Source organism: Manis javanica, chromosome 5, assembly GCF_040802235.1.
Source record: "Manis javanica isolate MJ-LG chromosome 5, MJ_LKY, whole genome shotgun sequence".
Lineage (NCBI taxonomy): Eukaryota > Metazoa > Chordata > Mammalia > Pholidota > Manidae > Manis > Manis javanica.
In genome coordinates, this window is record NC_133160.1 from 78,950,904 (window position 1) to 78,969,141 (window position 18,238).

An 18,238-nucleotide genomic window follows, 5' to 3' on the forward strand; every position below is an offset into this window, starting at 1 on the left:
TATATATATTCATACACACATATATATGTATATATATAAGTATATATATATTCTTAATAGAGCATGTCTGATGCTATGAAAGTATTTTCTAGGGGCATATGAATCTAGTCCTTCAAGGACATCAAATTAAGTGCAGAGACAGTGCTAGTCAGATTATGACCCCACAGTCAAAGGTCTTGTGGCAAGGGTGTCCAGTTCTGTGAAGGAGAGAGGGTGTGTGATCATTGGGGAGGCCAGAGGGGACTTTGCTGACAAAGTGATGCTTCAAGTAAGTTCTAAAGGATAGACAGAGGTAACCTGGAGAGGGGGAAAGAGAATTTCAAGCCAAAGAATTAACAGTGGAGATGATGTGGCTTGTTACTGGAGGGAACTGGAGAGAAAGGGGAGGGAAAATATGAGGAATTTGAAGAGGTAGGTAGAGCCTTATGGATGGGCTGACCACATTAACCTCTTTTCTAGGGGCTGCCCTGGTTTACTGGTGTAAAAATTAATCACCCTCTTTTATTCTCAAAACTGTCCCAGTTTAATGATAAATTATACAATAAATGGGTCATATTAAGGAGTTTGCTCCCTGACATAAAATCAATAGGAAGCCTTTGAACAATTTTAAGCCTGGCAAGAGTGACATTGCCAATCACTCATTAGGAAAGTTATCTTCCAGGTTAAACAACTTGATAAAATTTCTTAATAGCAAGTCAATTCAGAAAGAAACAAAAATCAGGGATATATGTTGTTTTGATAAAATCAGTTGGTGAGTAAAGACTTTTTGTTTTAGTAGCCCCATATAGAGGAAGACATTCTATAGACAAAGTTAACTGATGGGTTGTTTAGATTTGCTTGCCACGTGGTTGTGTTTATATGTTTCCATAGGTGTGGACAATGAGACTATAAAAGAAATCTACTGGGATAGGTTTAAACTGTGAATCTGATTATCTAGTACACAGAATCACAAAATTAGCAAGGGGATTTTGCCCCCAAGACTGACTAGTTCCCAGTTATATCCCATCCCCATCATGTAGCATTTGAGACAATTAGCTGAATGACTGAAAGACTGAACTACCCACCTCCCATTGTTTCTTAAAAATATTAGATGCAGTGTTTATATAAAGGTTCTTGAACATTTATCCCTTAGGCTTAATCTCTGAATGAAGACTATGGTCAAGATTAAAGAGGTAAAAATATTTACCAATAAATCTGAAATGTATTTCCTATTAATGTTTTTTGTACAGGATTAGAGGACAGTTTGACATGTTTTGCTCATGAATAGAGATGGCAAAACCAATTTCTATCAAAAAAAGAATGTCATATAATTGTTTTTTTATTGAGGAAAAATTTGAAAATGAATGAAAATTCATTCTTTTTTTCCAATATTCCTATCTGGCAAATAAAAACCAGGAAGAAAAACTTAATTTAAACTGAGTATGAAGATAACTAAACTGTGAGTGAATAAAATCATATTAACTATTCTCTAATTTACCTGTAAATACAGGACATGTGCATAAACATTTAAAATCACAGTAATACTTCAATAAGATTTAAAACCTTTCCAGGAGTATGATAGTAATAAAATGACAGAAAATCATATTCCTTAAATTTGGGATTTAAAAATTAATATATTTATGTAATAATGTCTCTTCTAAAAAAGGAAAGTAAATATGAAAAGTTATCAAAGAGAAATAAATCTTCAGCAGTTTGATTAACCATTGGATTAACATCTAGACTGCAAGAAAATTGCCAGCTTCTAGTACTTACTAGATTTCTTTTTCTCTTTAATTGTGAAATAATAAATCTGATGCCATAATATTTGTAAAATGCCCTCTGTTCTCCCAACGGTCTCTGAGTGTTTCTTTCTTCTTGCCCTAACTGTGGTCCGGCTTTCTTGAATGTGCTGTAGTACTGAGAAGTGCTGGCTGTTTTCTCTGTCCTTTCCATACCACCGAACCTGGGGGTAGTTAGGTCTGTTCTTGCTCTTCAGTGCTTTTATACAACCACTGTTAATGTCTCTTCCCGCAGTATTCCCCACCTCCAACCTTTCACCACCCCATCTTTGAAACACACTTTCTCAGATGGTAACATCCTACACTTCGTAGTACAGCAGTGTCCCACCATTTTCTTGGTCCTCCCTCATGTGTTGTGTCATGCAGGAACTGCCCTGCTACCTTCTCTCTTCCTTGCTTCTAACAGTCACTCTGGTGGCTCCAACTAGCCACGCAGATGATCTGTGCCATGTACTGGACTCTTACGACCTATCTTCTCCCTTTCAACAATCTTTTCTTCTACTCTAGGGGTCAGCAACCTTCTTCTGCAAAGAGCCAAATAGTAAGTATTCCCGGGTCCCTGGCTCTGGGATCTTTGTGGCAATACTGTAGTCCTCACTTGAAAGCAGCCATCAATGACACATAAACAAACGAATGGGTCTAAGTTCCAGCAAAACTTTGTGACAAAAACAGGTGAAAAGCTGAGTAGGGACTGGAAAGAGATGAGATAGTGAGAAATTCCAGGCAAGGAAACAGGAAGCAGAGTTCCAGGCAAAGGAAATACAAGTGTGAAAACCGAGGCAGGAGTTTGTCTGGAGTTCTCCAGAAGCAGCCAGAAGGCCAGTGTGGTTGGAGCACGGCGACTCAGGGAGGAATGAGGTGGGGAGATAATGGGTAGAGGGTAGACATTGTGGGACCGTCTCTGCCATGAATAGGATTTTGGCTTTTACTCAGAGACAGTTGGAGAGCCATTGAAGGGCTCTGAGCAGAGGGGCAATAGTCAGATTTAAGTTTTAACAGGTTTATTCCGGCTGCTATGGTAAGGACAGTAAGGGAACAGGGTAGAAACAAATTTTTTTCCAATATGTATTTTAAAGGATTTGCTTTCAGATTGGATTTTGGGTATGAGAGAAAGGAGTTGAGGTTTTTATCCTGGGCAACTGGAATGATATGGAAGACACTGGGTAGAACAGGTTTTAGGGGGACGATCATGAATACTTTAGGCTTGTTAGGTTTAAGATATCTGTGAGGCAGGTAAGTGCACCAACTATTTGAGGTATCTGACATTCATTAAAGCTTCCTTGATTTCATGATAATAGACAATTATTCTTTACCTCAAAAAATAAATCATTGATCCAGGTAAACTAAGTGTCTTTCCATTAAGTGTTTTTCCAAAAATGTATTATCAGGTACCTGATGCTGACTAGTTTAACAGTGCCTATAGCTGTATTTATTAATATCCTTTATTATTCCAATGATATCTAATTCAATTAATAAATAACTTTCCATGTTTTTCCTCAGATGTGAACCTGAGATTATAGTATGCTTTTTTTCATGTGCTTCATGTTTAGATATGTTATCTAGAGGAAATAAACTGGTATTTTTAATAGTTAATTGAAAAATATTATGAAGTAATATGATATGGATATCATCTACAATTTTACATTGCATTTCTTATCATTGTAGTAGAATTGTAAACTCATATATTTCTTCATAGGATAAATCAAGTTTGGAAAAATGTGCAAGAAATGAATTTTCAGAAAAGGGTTGGAAAGAGTATTTGAGCTGGTGTGTCTCTAGGGAAAATTTCAGTTGTAAGTATTAAAATAATATGACAGTAAGCTGCAAAGAGAGAATGATCTAATAAATTTTTCCATTCACTCTACTCTCCATGGGCTGTTGTCAGAAAAGCAACTCATTTGCTCGGTAAAATTTTGAAAAGGGCATATTTTTATTTTGGCAAGATAAATATTTTAAGTATTCTTTCTAGTTATTCATTAAAAACAAATCCAAAATAAAATGAAGTATGTTTTAAATTCAAATTTGTTAGAATGTTGAAGAGGGAGAAGTCTCACATTTAGGAGATTGATTTCACCCTTGTATTGGTAATAACTATATTATTTATTTTCTGTACTGTTTGTTAGCCAAATAACCATCCAAAAATGAAGAAATGTAAAAACAAGAAGTTCAGAAAGACTTTATAGGATCCTATTAAAGGGTCATGTAACCCAATGCTTAGCAAGTGTTCTTTTCCTGTGATCTACAGTAGAAAAAAAGGCAGGGGGGGGCTTTTATCCTGACCTAGTATACAATGTATACAAATAAAACTCAAATAAAAGCTTCACAAATCTATATAATTACCTTAAATGTAAAACTCACTTCTATGTATTTTATCCTGTGTTAAATGCTACCTTGATCTCCCTTTGAAAAAAGATCCGTAGCTGGTATGTGTTTTGGTATGATAGTCTCCTTCCTGGGTGATATCCCTAGTTTATCATATATCATAAGTCACATAGCCTTTGTTTAATATTATAATGTAGCTAAGTATTGTACGACTTTAACATATTTAATGTGTTTGTGTCTTGCTGATAAATGTGGAGCCAGCTGAGCAGCCTGCCGTGCAGTTATCAACAATGGGGTTTCTCTTTTGACCCCGATTATAGAAGGCAGAGGGGTGAAACTCCATTGGATTCTACAATTGGAACTGTGGTGATGCTATTCAGATACAAAGAGCAGAGAAATTACTTACAGCCCTTTTTTGTCTTCTTAACCAGACACTTCTACACATTTAATACATAGCAAATAGGTGTGTGCATTTTGTCTCAGTTTAACAGAAAGATGGTATTAGCACAAAGCTCTGTGAAGTCCTTGTAATTAAACTACAATATGAAAGTACACCGTCTTGAGATTTCTGTAATAAGCAAGTCATCTGATGACAGTACTTTCTCTTCTTTTTTAATATTCCTAATGCTGAAGGATATTATCTGTGAGTGATCACTGATTAACTTTAAATAAGTATTGGCAAATAGGATAACTAAAAGATAAGGCAAGAAAAAAAAATGAAATTTCGTATCACCTATTGAAATACTTAAGTGATATTGATGCAGAATTAAAGTTATTTTTTTAGTAAAGGAAACTTGAAATAAGTATTAACTTTTTGAAAAAACAAATTATAATAAGTAAAATGGAATCACATAATTACAATATGCAACAACATAATCTCACTTCTCAAAGAAAGCAAAGAATATTTCCAGGTATTACTAGGCTTAGTAATGAACCTATCATTTAATTTCCTCTTATATACATAATTTTATTAAAAAAGAGCAGGAAAGTATGTTTATTGAATTATCCATTTACTTTTCTACTTCATTAATCATCTCAAATTTTTTAGTTAGCCGTTTATTTATGACTTTTTTATTTCAAGCAAAAGGATTGCTTGCTCGCTTATGTTGTTAGTGGTATCTTGTGTTTGGTATAGCTGGGAACCATATAGTTAGCAGTCACTGATGTATCTCCTCATTTTCTACCATTTTCCCAAGTTGAAATTCTCCTAAGTAGTAAGTATTTTGACCAGCCAGAAGCCCCTTTGAATAATCTTTGTTTATAACTAACTCTGGCCCACTAGAAGATGTCATATCTTATTCTGTGTTATTGACATGTTAGTAACATGATCCTACAAATATTGAAGTTAATGTAAACTTGACTTTTAATGGGGAATCAGGAAAGTGGGTGGAAATTGGGAGTAAGGATAGAGATCATGGACAGCAGAGTTGGTATGCTTTTACTTTCAGGGTTGATCTTAGGATCCTGTGATATTTTTATGTACTCTCAGAATATTTTAAGAACTACCATGGATGGTATTCTCCACTGAGTTTCCATGTAACAATTATATTTGCTCTTTTTCTATAAGTTCTTATTTTACTTACCTTTTTTAAGCATCAGCAGCAAATTGCTTTTAAATGTTATTTAATATTAGTTAATATTAAGTTTAAAAAGATTTTCTTGTCATTACAGGAAAAATATTTGAGACTTTCTTAAAATATTTTGTATTTCTGATGTTAAGGTTATTTTAGTTTTTGAGTTGTGGACAGTGGTTTATTTGGCATTTATTAGTGGGCATATTGCTGAATATTTTGTCAAAAATACTATCCCTATGCAACTTTAGAAATTTAGGTGCTTAAATATCTAAAATTAGGAGAGACCATGGTTTCTGTGCCTGATCAGTTTGTTGCCTCAGCCAGCTAAGTCAAATTCCCAAACTTTTTATGTCCCAATTTAAGAAGTATCATATTAAGTAAAGAAAAATCAAAGTATAAATACTATAAGACTACTGACTTTGAAAAAAAATAACTGTATAATTTGTCTATCTTTCTACTCAAAAAAAAAGTATACTGGATCCTTGTTTCAAAGCAATAGAACACATATATTTTTCAAATATATGAACCTAAATTAATATCTTTTATACTAGAAGATTTAAAAAAAAGAACGGTGTCATTTTATTAGCTGTATTATTTGTGTTACAAAAAACAGAGATTAAGGAAATAAAGTGTACATTCAGGTTCACTTTCAGTTTTCTAGAAATGTCATTCTGACTTTGAATTTGGTTCTCAGTGCTTCTGTGTTTTCTATTTGAAAACTTTTATTTCTAGAAATGATCAGCTTTGTCACAAAAAAGCCATATTAATAGGTTAGCTGAAATTTCTCTCTAGATGCTACTATTTGACTATCATAATGCCTGAGTCTAGTAAATTTTTTTTTTTAATTAACAAATGAACTCAATGTTGGCATCCCTCTTTTGAGAAGCCTTGGCCCATCACATGGCGTGACTTGGCTAGTGTTTGCTCTAGCTGTGAAATATAATTAACTGCTGATGGGAATATAAAAAGTGTCTAACTTGCAAGTTGCTGTTTTTGCATCCCAGGATGTGAACCCAATCCAACTACCTCAATCCTTACAACACAGCAAAGCTGAAGATGCAGTATCTACCACATTTATAACCAGAATTATTGCTCAGAGCTGACAAACAGTGATTATGAGGATTCAATATAATCTGTTCTGTATGACATTACTGTTAGTATTATGATAACATTGGCAGTATTGCCCTACCGTGTTCAGCTTTAGAGATGTATAATTATTCTTCCACATGTTGAGGTGAAACAGATTCTTTTTATGCTAAAAATTGCTTATGGTAATGAAAGAATGATATGAGGACAATAGGGTCAATCACAAATTTCACATTGTCTTTCCTGTTTTAATTATCTACTCCTGGCTAACAACTCCCAATCTAAATGTAATGACTTAAAACAACATCGATTTATTATTTCCCATGATTCTGTGGACTGACTGAGCTTAGTTGTCCTACTGCATGTGGTGTAACTGAGGTCATTCATGCAGTTGCATTCATCTATGAGCTCTACTAGTGATGGAATGGTAAGATAGCCTCTCATTCTCCAGGATCTCCATGTGGCCTCTTGTCATAGTCTTAACCAGAAATTTATTTTAGCATATCATGTGGTTTCCAAAAGACAGCTTCACAGTACCAAGGTTTATTGGGTCTTTGCCTTCATCACACATGCCAGTCACTCAAAGCAAATCACATGTCCAGGTCCAGAGTCAGTGTCGGAGGAGACTGCACAGGACATAAATATTGACTGACATGTTCCACTGGGGACCACTGATGTAGTAACTTGCCAGTTATCACATCCCCATAATAAATTCTAGTAGGGAACAATTGGAAGTGAGTTTGGTTGAATGGAATAGTAAGAAGTATAGAATGAGTGAAATAATATGTTGTATAAATAATTTCACAAAATTGTAATTGCAAACCATGATTTTATTTGGAGGATGCCTTTGGGAAATGGAGGGGGAAGGAAGTATGCTGAAATTGAAACAAATGACTGTGTATTCTATTAGTCTTTTTTGAAAGATAATATCAACATAAAAGAATATGTTCACTTACTTTTGACATTAATATTGCAAATATGTATCATTAAAATATGTAAGATGTACCTAATGAGCAATTTCGACATGGCTTCTAGAGTTTAATTCTCTTACTCTGTCCCTCTTCTTTCTTGCACACCACTTCCACTTCCCAATACAGTGCACACATACCTTTCTCTCTTCCATGCAATCAGAATATCCGTGACATGGAATGTTAATTTTGAAAATGAAAATAAATTTGTGATATTTTACATGTCATGTAAGTTTTCCAGATTATTAAACTAACTAAGATTTGTTTAGTACATTAAATGTCATATCAGGTAAAATAGCAGAGTCACTGGAACTTCTAACATTCCCAATTTTAAGTGAAGAGGAGAATTAACAATTTTCTAAGGATTTAGGAACTGTATAGAATGACAGAGGTGTCTGGTGTTGGCTCTGTATCTTAGACATTTTGTAAGTGTCTCCACAGTCCCCAAATTACGGCATCACATTTTAAGCTTTCTACTTAGAAAATATTGTTCTTTTTGTGTAGTGTTTTTAGTAGCACTTCTTTCTCTATTCACTATAGCTATTTTTCCCCCTTTTAAATACTATTTTACCCTGACAAACCAGTTCATACTCTGCAATGTGACTGAGGAGTAGTTTGTTGACAAATATATTTTAGAGAGTCCATATAGTATTCTGAGCAAGAACCAGAACTTTGGAATCCTCCAGCTGGGGATTATGGTCCGAGCCTGGCCAGTTACTAGCAGTTATGCTTTGGGAGTTCCCTTTACCTCTATAAACCTGTGTACTTATTTGTAAAAGGTGATGGGAAAGTATCCTTATGGTGGTTATATAAATTAACTAAAATAACTCATGTAAAAATTATTTGAATAGTGCTTGACATAGTAAGTGCTATTATCATTTTATATCTTTTGTATCTTAGATCACTACTCACTGGCCCTTCTTGGAGCTAGTACTTAGCTAGAAACTGCAGCAAAATTATACAAGGACATAGGACAGAAAGAGAAAGTAGTGATCCCATGATAATTTGAATGCAAACTACCAGATTGATAATACATGCAGGAGAAAGAGGAAAAGGATTGGACCTTGGGCCTACTAAGCTTTGGAAATATTTTAGCCACAGAAACACCTTTTTACACCTTATAAATCCCATGCTTTGTACCCTAGAATTTCAACTTTTATTCTAGATGAGAGTTGTTGAACTGTTTTAGCTCATGAAAATGTATTCATGCATAGACTTGATTTTACCTTTGAACAAACTTCAGAAAAAAAATGGCTGCCAAGATCTATTATAACCTGTTTTCTCAAATGCTCTTCTTATTATCTTCTTTAACATTTGTTTCTAAAAGCATCTTAGGGATGACTGCAGTTAGGTTAATTGTGAGCACCCACGTGTGCAGCTTACGGCAAGAACGTGGTGCAGTGCGTTTCAACATGCAGTAGCCACAATGCTCTCAAGGCTGCTCATACAGTCAGTCTTAGGGTGACAGCTGTGGTGAACTGAACATCCTGTATTTCCTTTGGTGTAAAAATGGACTGAAAGTTATTTATAGAGAATATTTAATGTAAATTTTTGTGAAAATGAACACAATTTTTAACTCTTGACAAACCATTAAAATGGAAGATGGATACTTATGATGGACAGAAAAGGCTTAAAGCAACAGAGATGGTGTCTGTAACTGTGTAAGATACTATCTTCAAGACTGTATAGATATATCATCAACTCTGAGAATAATAGATAGAAGTTTTAGAAGGAAACAAACCCATCCTCAAAGTGACTGTAAATATGTGAAATATCCCTGTAAGACTATATTACATAGACTGGTTAATAAATGAGAACTGTGATAATTTCATTTAGTTTTGTTTTTCCAGTTCGTTATTAAAGAAAAAAAAAGTGAAAGGAAGTAGAGAGGGTCATGAGGAATAAAGGAAGTAAATGTATATGTATTTATCCCAAGTAACGATGATGCTAGCTTTTTCTGCCATGTCTATAACATCACTCATTTAGAATTGAACTCACCTGGTCAGATGCTTAGGAAGAAAAATTGGAGATTATTTTGGAATTGTGTAGGGCAAAGGAGTAAACTTGCCCAAATTGTTTGTTTTTAACCTTTGTCTTGCCAAGTTATTTTTGCTGGCTGAGTGCATTTGTGACACTGGTTTTGATGAAAAACAGTATCATATGTTTGATCATCAGGCTTGTATCTGAGCAACTCTTGTCCTGTTCAAATATAATTCACTTCCAAATGGTGATTATTTCCAAGTATTAGTAAGGTACTGGTAATCATACTAAGAAAATTTTATTCCAGACATAACCAGGAATTAATATCTCTTCTCTGGTTGTACCTGAAATTCTCACCTTTGTTTAGCTCTACAACTCTTTGATCTGGAAACCTGAGATACCACCTCTACTTGAAGCGTTTACCTTGAGACAGTTGAAAAAAGAAGTAATAGTCATTTCTTCCTGTTCCCATTGGGAATTTTACTATTCATTTAGGTTTGATAGCATGGAAATACATTTTATTTTCACAGAATAATTGATTTCTTTAAATAGACATATGTTATTCGAGCTCTTTTAAACATAGATGGTGTTATAGCTGCTCAGTGAAGTATCTGTGATACTGTCATTTAAGAAAGGCACTGCATTATCAGTCATGACCTGCTTTTCTCTGCTGTGCTGAATGCCTGTGAACAGAAGATACATATTTAGCCAAACTTTTAATTTTTTTTGGCAGCATATGTTTAAATAAAGGTATCAGGAATCTCTGATATGGGCAAATTGAAAAATACCCTTCACACAATTAAAGTTACAGGAGAATTGTTTGTCAATCATTTTGTGGTAGACATATATAGGTATAATGAGCTTTGGTAAAAGTTTCTGTCCAAAAACTTGGACAAATGCCTAGCACCTGGTATAGTAAATGCTCAAAAATGAAATACCAACTACTATGTGCCAAGTTTCTGTGACAGATGCAGAGACTCATGAAATATGGTTCCTTTTTGGAAGTACTGATGAGAAAGAAATTCTATGTACTGAAGAAAGGACACATATTAGAGTTACTTAATAAAGCTGTGCAGTATCCATGAACTCAAGGGTGACACCATGAGAAACAAGTAAATAGGAAGGAGTCTGCAGTGTGCTGACATTTCATGCACTTGGGAGACAGATAGGGGCTCTGGGCCTGAACTGCACTGGCCACGCTCCCTGTTGCCTACATTACGGACCTCCTCCTCATTTTAATGATAAGTGAGAAAATCCACATTTTACAAATGATAATCTGTGATTATGGATGAAGCAAAAGTCTCTCTTTCCCTACCTTAGGAATTTCTGAAGAAGGATTTGGGAAAGGTTTCAGTAGTGGGCCAAGGATTATATATGAAGGTTTGGAATTGAACTGTAAAGAATGGATATTATATTAAGCCTGAGTTTGGGGGTACTACAGATTACCTGTACAGATGATTGTACTTTATGTCACAATCTAAATGTTCTTTTGAAACCACATTTTCCATGTGGTGGTCATTACTGCATGTGGAGCCTGCTAAGGACAGGCTGTGGTAAAAATCATTACCTTTTTGTGATAACTATTCAACAGCAGTTGTGTCCTACCAGTTTGTTGCTTTTCCTGCCCTTGATTTCTTCCAGTGAAGACCGAGCCACCCCAAGTGATTTGGATAAATAGAAAGAGTTTGCCATCTGTGGGGGTGAGATGGAAGAAAAGTGGGGACTTATGCAAAGATAAATAGAAAAGGCAATAAGTTTGTTCTACATGTGTGGTTTACTGTAGGGTTTAGACAGTAAGTGTTTTCAATTCAGAAGAGAGGAAGAAGCATTTGTTTCAACTTGTTATTAGTTAACATCTAGCTCATTGGAAAGTTTGGAGTATGTTTTAAGGAACTAGCAGATTATTAAAAAATAAACTATGTTTTTGGCTGTTGATTTGGTAAATGGATTTTGGTGACTTGAGCTTAAAAGTAGCATAATAAAAACTGTTTTGACAGGATAGCCAGGGAGTGCTATATAGAAATTTCTAGGGAAAAAGGGGAGAGCAGAGAGGCAAGGAAACCATTCTGTAGACTCTTAAAATAATCCTACTTGTTGCTTTTTGTGTGGTCAAGGCATGAATTTGTGAAAACCTGGATTTGGGTCACAGCAAAGAGAATGGCAAGGAAGAGACTCTCAGTGGAAGAATTTCTGGGACCTGGTGACTTTGGACATATAGATATGCAACAACCACTAACATTTATTTAGTATTCACCCAGCAATATGCGGATTACTTTACTCTTGTCTCTTTTAACCTTCTCAATCATTTTATAAAGTGTAGGTACAATTTTCATTACAAGTTATTTAATTTTACTAAGATCACATAATTAATAATTATCAGAACCAGAGCCTAAACCCTGGCTCTCTCTGAACCCAAGCCCTGTTGTAAAGGACACTGACCTATCAGAGGCTAAATAAATAGTGTTGCTAACATTTTTAGTTAGGAGACAGATACCCTTTAGAAGTCTGGCTTAGTGTTGATCATTGGCATATGTATAACAGAAACCTCTCTTTATCCATTTTCCTTTTTTTAGTGCGACTTCATGACAGCATATCAGAAGAGGGCTTCCATTACTTGGTGTTTGATTTGTAAGTACAGCATACTTTGTGTTCATTTATTTTTGCTATCGTTTGAAGACCATTTTGAATTAAACATAATTTTTTCTAACTTATAGTTCAAATTAATGAACTTATAATTTTAAAAAATATTCTTCAAATAATATTCAACTCTAATACTTTTGAGAAGAGGTGACTGCATGGCAGTGTTTATTTAAAACTTGTTAATCTTCATAAGTGAAACAGTTATGAGTCTGTTTCCTTTTGGATTGTTCATTGTAATAGCATAAGTAGTTCTCAGTTTTACCTTGGAATATAAAAATGACTGACAAAAGCTAATTTTCCATTGAATTTTTTGAGTATATGTAATATGTTATCTTATATAAAAAGAAGATTCAAGGAAGGATCCTTGACATTGGTTAATTCAGGGGTTCAGCATCATCAAACTCTCATCTCTTAGTCCAGTTCATTAGCTGTGTTTTTCATACAGGCCTGCTTCAAGTTATTGTATATGTTGGTGTGCAGTGGGAAACATTGTCTCTTGTTCTTTTCAGAATGAAAAATTTACCCAGTAAACCTCCCATTTCTTCTCATTGGCCAGCATTGGATCATATACCCACCCACTAAACATCACTGGCAGGAAGAATGTGATTACCTAGATTGATTCAGACTCATCAAGATTTATAAATCAAAGTTCTATCAATAAGAATGAAGGGACAATAATGACTCTTGGGGAGCAATCCATGGTGTCTGATCTAGTTGGATAGGATATAGTGAGACAGGCCACACACATGGTGGGTGGGAGATTTAATAAGAACACACTTTCTGAAAACCAGTTTGATACTACTGACCAGAAATGTCCATATCACTTGGTGGTTATTTTACTTCTAAGAACAAAGTGCATGGAAAGTACACCATAAAGCTTCATGCTGAAAGATGTTCCTTGCATCATCCTGTATAGTGGGAAAAAAAGAAAAGAAAGAAAACCAACTTAGGAATCCAATCCCAGAGAAACAGTTGCATAATTACAGTAAATTCATGTAATGGACTACTCTAGCATTTTAACATGATATTTGGGAAATAGATAAGAAAAAATTATTTCATAAAATATGGGTCTAAAGGTAGCTTAATGCAGCTTTAGTTAATCCATCCCTTCAATGATGTCATTAAGAAATCAAGTTCTTCCCACCTTTCTGTCTGTTCTCTGTAGTATGTGGGCTTGTCTTCCTGCTCAGTCTCCCCTTATGGTCTCTGCTTGGCTGCCTCCTTTTCAAGTACCACAGTGACTTCCAAAGATAGGCGGGAAAAGGATGGATTAAGTCTGTTGCATTTGTTTTTATCTGTAGGGAAAACCTTTCTCAGGAGTCCCTCAGAAGGTATCTATTAGTGAATTCTTGTTTAGAATTTCTTCTCATGCCCATGTCTGAACCAACTATTGGTTAAGGGAATGGAACTACAACAATTGGCTTTGACCAATCATAAACTCAATCTGTAGTTCTGAGGAGGGAACTAGAAGCCCTTGAATCATCATATGAATTCTCATAAGAACTAAATCATGATTTCCCTTATCAAAAAAAAAAGGGGGAGATTTGTGTTTTGGGTAGGAAGCCAAGCATGTGTGCTGTATTGGTGATCCAGGTATGTGCTCAAGAGTAGAGATAAGTGCTCAGGTTATGCACAATCCTACTGCACAGGCTGCTCTCCACAATTACAGTCCATCCATGGCTTGTTCAAATGGCTGTAATTTGGCACCACTCCATGTCACACTAGTCCTTTCTATTCAGTCCTTTCTCAGAGCTCATTATTTTTACTTTTTCCATTGTTCTTTATTCCTTCCTGATTCCTTCTTTTATAATTTCCCTTCTTCTTTAAGAACTCTGTTTAGTCATTCATTTATAGTAGTTTTCCTTTTCTGAGAATGTCTTGATTTTCCCCTTCATTTCCAAGGGATATTTTTGCCAGATAAAGAATTCTAGGTTGACAGTTGACTTTCTTTCAAGCTGTGCCAATTCTTTCTGGATTCTTTGGTTTTGATGAGAAATCTTCTGTCATTCTAATTGTTTTTACCCTAAAAGTAAGGTGTTATTTCTCTCTGGTTGCTTTAAAGATCTTTCCTTTGTAGGTTTTAGAAGTTTTATTATGCTATGCCTTGGCTTGGAGTTTAACTTACTTGGTGTTCACTTAACCTCTTGAATATATAGGTGTATGTCTTCTTGAACATACAGGTTTATATCTTCTGCCAAACTTAGAAGTACTCTAAACATTGTTTCTTTGAATACTTTTCCAGCCTTGACTTCTCTCTCCTTTCCTGAGACTCTGATGTTGTGAGTGTTAGCTGAGCCTGTGTTATGGTCCTGTAAGTCCCTGGAGTGCTGTTAATTTTTTTTTAAATTTCTTTTGTTCAGATTGAGTAATTCATATTGTTCTCTGTTCAAGTTCACAGATCCTTTTCTCCTCTTTTTTTCATTTTGCTGTTAAACACAGCCACTGGGATTTCATTTCAGTTATTACTTTCAGTTCTACTATAGACTTTTGATTCTTCTGTAAGTTCTGTCTTTGCTGAGACTATTTTCTTTATTTAAGTCTGTTCATAATTGCTCACTGAAACATTTTTATTATGGCAGATTAAACATCTTTGTCAGATAATTCCAATAGCATTGGTCTTTTCCTCATTTATATTGAGATTTTCCTGATATGTATGAATAATTTTGTATCCTGGATATTTTAGATATTATATTATGAGACTGTGAATTTAATTTAAATCTTTATCAGGACTCCTCTGATACAACACTAGCAGGGGTAAGGAGTTGCCATCTTATTACTGACAGGTGGGGCTAGGAGTCCAGATTTGCTGTTCAGCCTACATTGTCACCTCAAAGGAGTGCCTCCTTGCTGCTGCTGGGTAGGGTTGAGAGCACAGGGAATTTTTTTCCCTATTATTTAGTGAGAGAAATGCACCTACTCTTTTTTTTTTTTCCAGACCGACTGACTTTTTGATAGATTTAATTTGTCAGATCCCCTTTGCTATATAAATCAAGGGTATGGTATTAATAAACTGGGATATGTCCCTCATACTATGATGAACAGTGGAATGAAAGCACTTTTTGATAGTGTTCATTACCTAAGCATGCCATCAGTTAGAATGAGGTTTGATCATAGCTCTATCAGAGAGGAAAACTTTCCCTCTACCCTCTTATGTTTAATGCATGAAGTCATGTAAATTAAACGAACAAAAGACAGATTAACAGGAAAGAAGGCACACAACTTTTATTAATATTTACATGCACAAGAGTTTATAGAAAAGTATGAAACTAAAAGAAGTAGTTAGGCTCAGGTTGTCAACTCCTTGTCTAGTTGATAAGTATCATTCTCCCTGGTACACGGAGTGAACACCTTCCTCAAAGGGAAGTTTATACCTTGCTTTTAGGCAGATAAGGGGAGGGTAGAGAACTCTTCCTATATTTATTGATTCTCAATTGTCTTGAGCTAGACTAAATGGAGAACATGATAAGAATCACAGAGTTTAGAATAAAGTTTATTTTTTCATGCACCATTTAAAAAGTTTAATATTTAATGATTGGTGCAAAATAAATAAAGCAGTTCAGTGAAAACAAAATAAGATTTTCAATTACAGTAGATCGTATCTGTAGCAATGATACTTGTGTTATTAATATATCCGAAACCAAGTGTAGAGACTTCTGAAGGTGAAAGTTTACATTTGGACCATAACAAAGGTGTGTTAAGCAATTGAACCTTTGCTTCTAGATTGAAGAGTATACAATTATTCTTCAGTGTTTAAGAGGGGAGTTATCAGCAGTTTTCATCAAAATGGTTTGCCAGTAAAGAAGATTAATAAACTAGTGAAAAATGCAATCCGATAAAGCACCCAGTTTTCCAGATAATTGGAAAACAGTGGTTAAAAGTGTAGATTTTCAATGACTAAAAAAGATCGTGACAGATATAAATGGATACTTGTTCTAAATTATCTTATTTTTGTGGTGGTGTTCTATGAAGGGGAAAACTAAGATTTAGAAAAATGCACACTATAAGCATAGTTAAGAAAAGTATGATCTTAAAGATATCAATGAAATACTCATAATGGAAAACTGGAAGTCACTTAACCAATCAGTTTCAAGATAAAATAATTACTTGAATTCCTAAAGAAGGAACACTGTCTGTGTTTGTCCTTTTGATGATGGTTTTGGCAGTGTGGTACTTGTACATATTTCCTGTGGAATGTCAGCTATTCAGAATCTGATAGGAAGTTCTGTTTTTATAGGTACATTGAGTCTTCTAATGGAATAGTTTTCCCTTTCTAAAAAGCAAAACAGAAGAGGCTATGAGTTCTATGAAAAAAATAGCTGCTTCTTGCTATTTTAAATTTACATTTTTTACTCAGATATTTATCCACCATTTCCAACTGCAAAGCATTTGTAGTCACACAAATAGACTCAGGAATCAGTGAACAAAGCCTACATGAAGGCGCAGACATCTTCACAGCAAGTAATGAACTGCCTGATTTTTAGAATCATCCTTCCTCCAGGTTTGTGCCTATTAGGATTTTCAGGCACATCTCAGCATCTCTGGGAGACAAGAGATGTAGATTTATCTGAAATCTAAGGGAAATTGAAGTGAAACAATGGAGCTAGAATTGTAGTTCTCAAGGGAGAAGCTTAAAAGAAGGACCATTGGCCTTAGGCATTAAGTCAGCTCGAGTCCATTTCTAGGGCCGGTGGGCAATAAGTCCTTGACAAAGGCAGTCATCTGAATGTGACATAATATTTCAGGAACTGTACATATGTCAGAGAAGATCTGCATGATGTGCATGTTAGGTGAATACATTCAATGAAGAGCGGAAATATCACAGCTCTAAGTAAAGATATAAGTGACTAACACATGAGTTAAATTTTGTAATCTCAATAGAAAACTAAAAAAAGATTAGATTAAGGTTTATTGAAAAGAGTTCTGACCCAGAATCAAAATATTTAAATTTCAGTCTCAAAGCTATGCAAAGCTAAACATTAAGCATTATCTTTTCTCTAAGCTTCATTTTCTTTCTCATATAAAATGAGGCTGTGGGACCAGATGAAGAATTTGTCAAAACATCTCTCAAATTCTTTATTATTCTGTGAGGCCAAGATGCTGTCCTTATCAATTTGATATTTCTGTTCAAATTAATGGGACTCCTGATGTCATTTTTTAATATTAGAAAATTTCTCACAATTTATTACATCATAAAAACAATTTTGCTATCCCTTAGCAAAAACACATCATGGTATGTGACATACTTTTTTTCCCTCTGTTTCAAAGTGTTTGTGTTTTGTGCCCAGATAAGAAACTGTATTCATCAAATACGTAATGGGTACCTACTAAATTACAAGACACTATGCCTAAAGCTTTAGGGAAAAAAGCAGTGTTTCTGAGTACTTTGAAATAAATGTCTGTTTGAGAAATTCATAAAGGAATACTCTGAGAATATCTGACATGTTGCTGCCCCCCTGCCCCATTTTATCATATTTGTAGCAGCCGTAAAGCATGGTCAAGTTGTGTATTTTGTGGTTATTAGGAAAATGTATATTTTTCACTTATAAAATAAACCCTATCATACTATTAAAAATACTTTTTCAAACAACATGCTTTGGACTGGGGAGCTAATTTTTTTTGGTATATCAGGACTAAAACGTGAATCAGACAGTATCCCTTTTAAAAATTTTATAGTTCAGAAAGGAGATTCGACAGCTTCAAAATAATCTATGGTATAGACCTAACATAGGCGAAGTTGTAAGAGTTACACAGGGTTTGGGAGAGAAAGGCAACATTCGTTTACTCAGGGATCTCAGGAACAGAGTGGAAAGAACCGAAGTTGAGGCAGACATAATTATGTCTTTGGGGATATTCCTTCTTTCAAAAAACATACACTTAGTATTTACTTAAT

At 34.8% G+C, this 18,238-nt stretch overlaps 1 protein-coding gene across 35 annotated transcripts in view; it reads left to right on the top strand.

The window, feature by feature from the left end:
- The window catches only part of CAMK2D (calcium/calmodulin dependent protein kinase II delta), a 308,632-nt gene that overhangs the window by 136,223 nt on the left and 154,171 nt on the right, over nt 1-18,238 (top strand). For all 35 annotated transcript variants that reach the window (XM_073237126.1, XM_073237125.1, XM_037001121.2 and 32 more), the window contains one exon: nt 12,282-12,336. In XM_073237126.1, the coding sequence (XP_073093227.1) occupies nt 12,282-12,336 (55 nt within the window). The remainder of the gene's footprint in view (nt 1-12,281; nt 12,337-18,238) is intronic.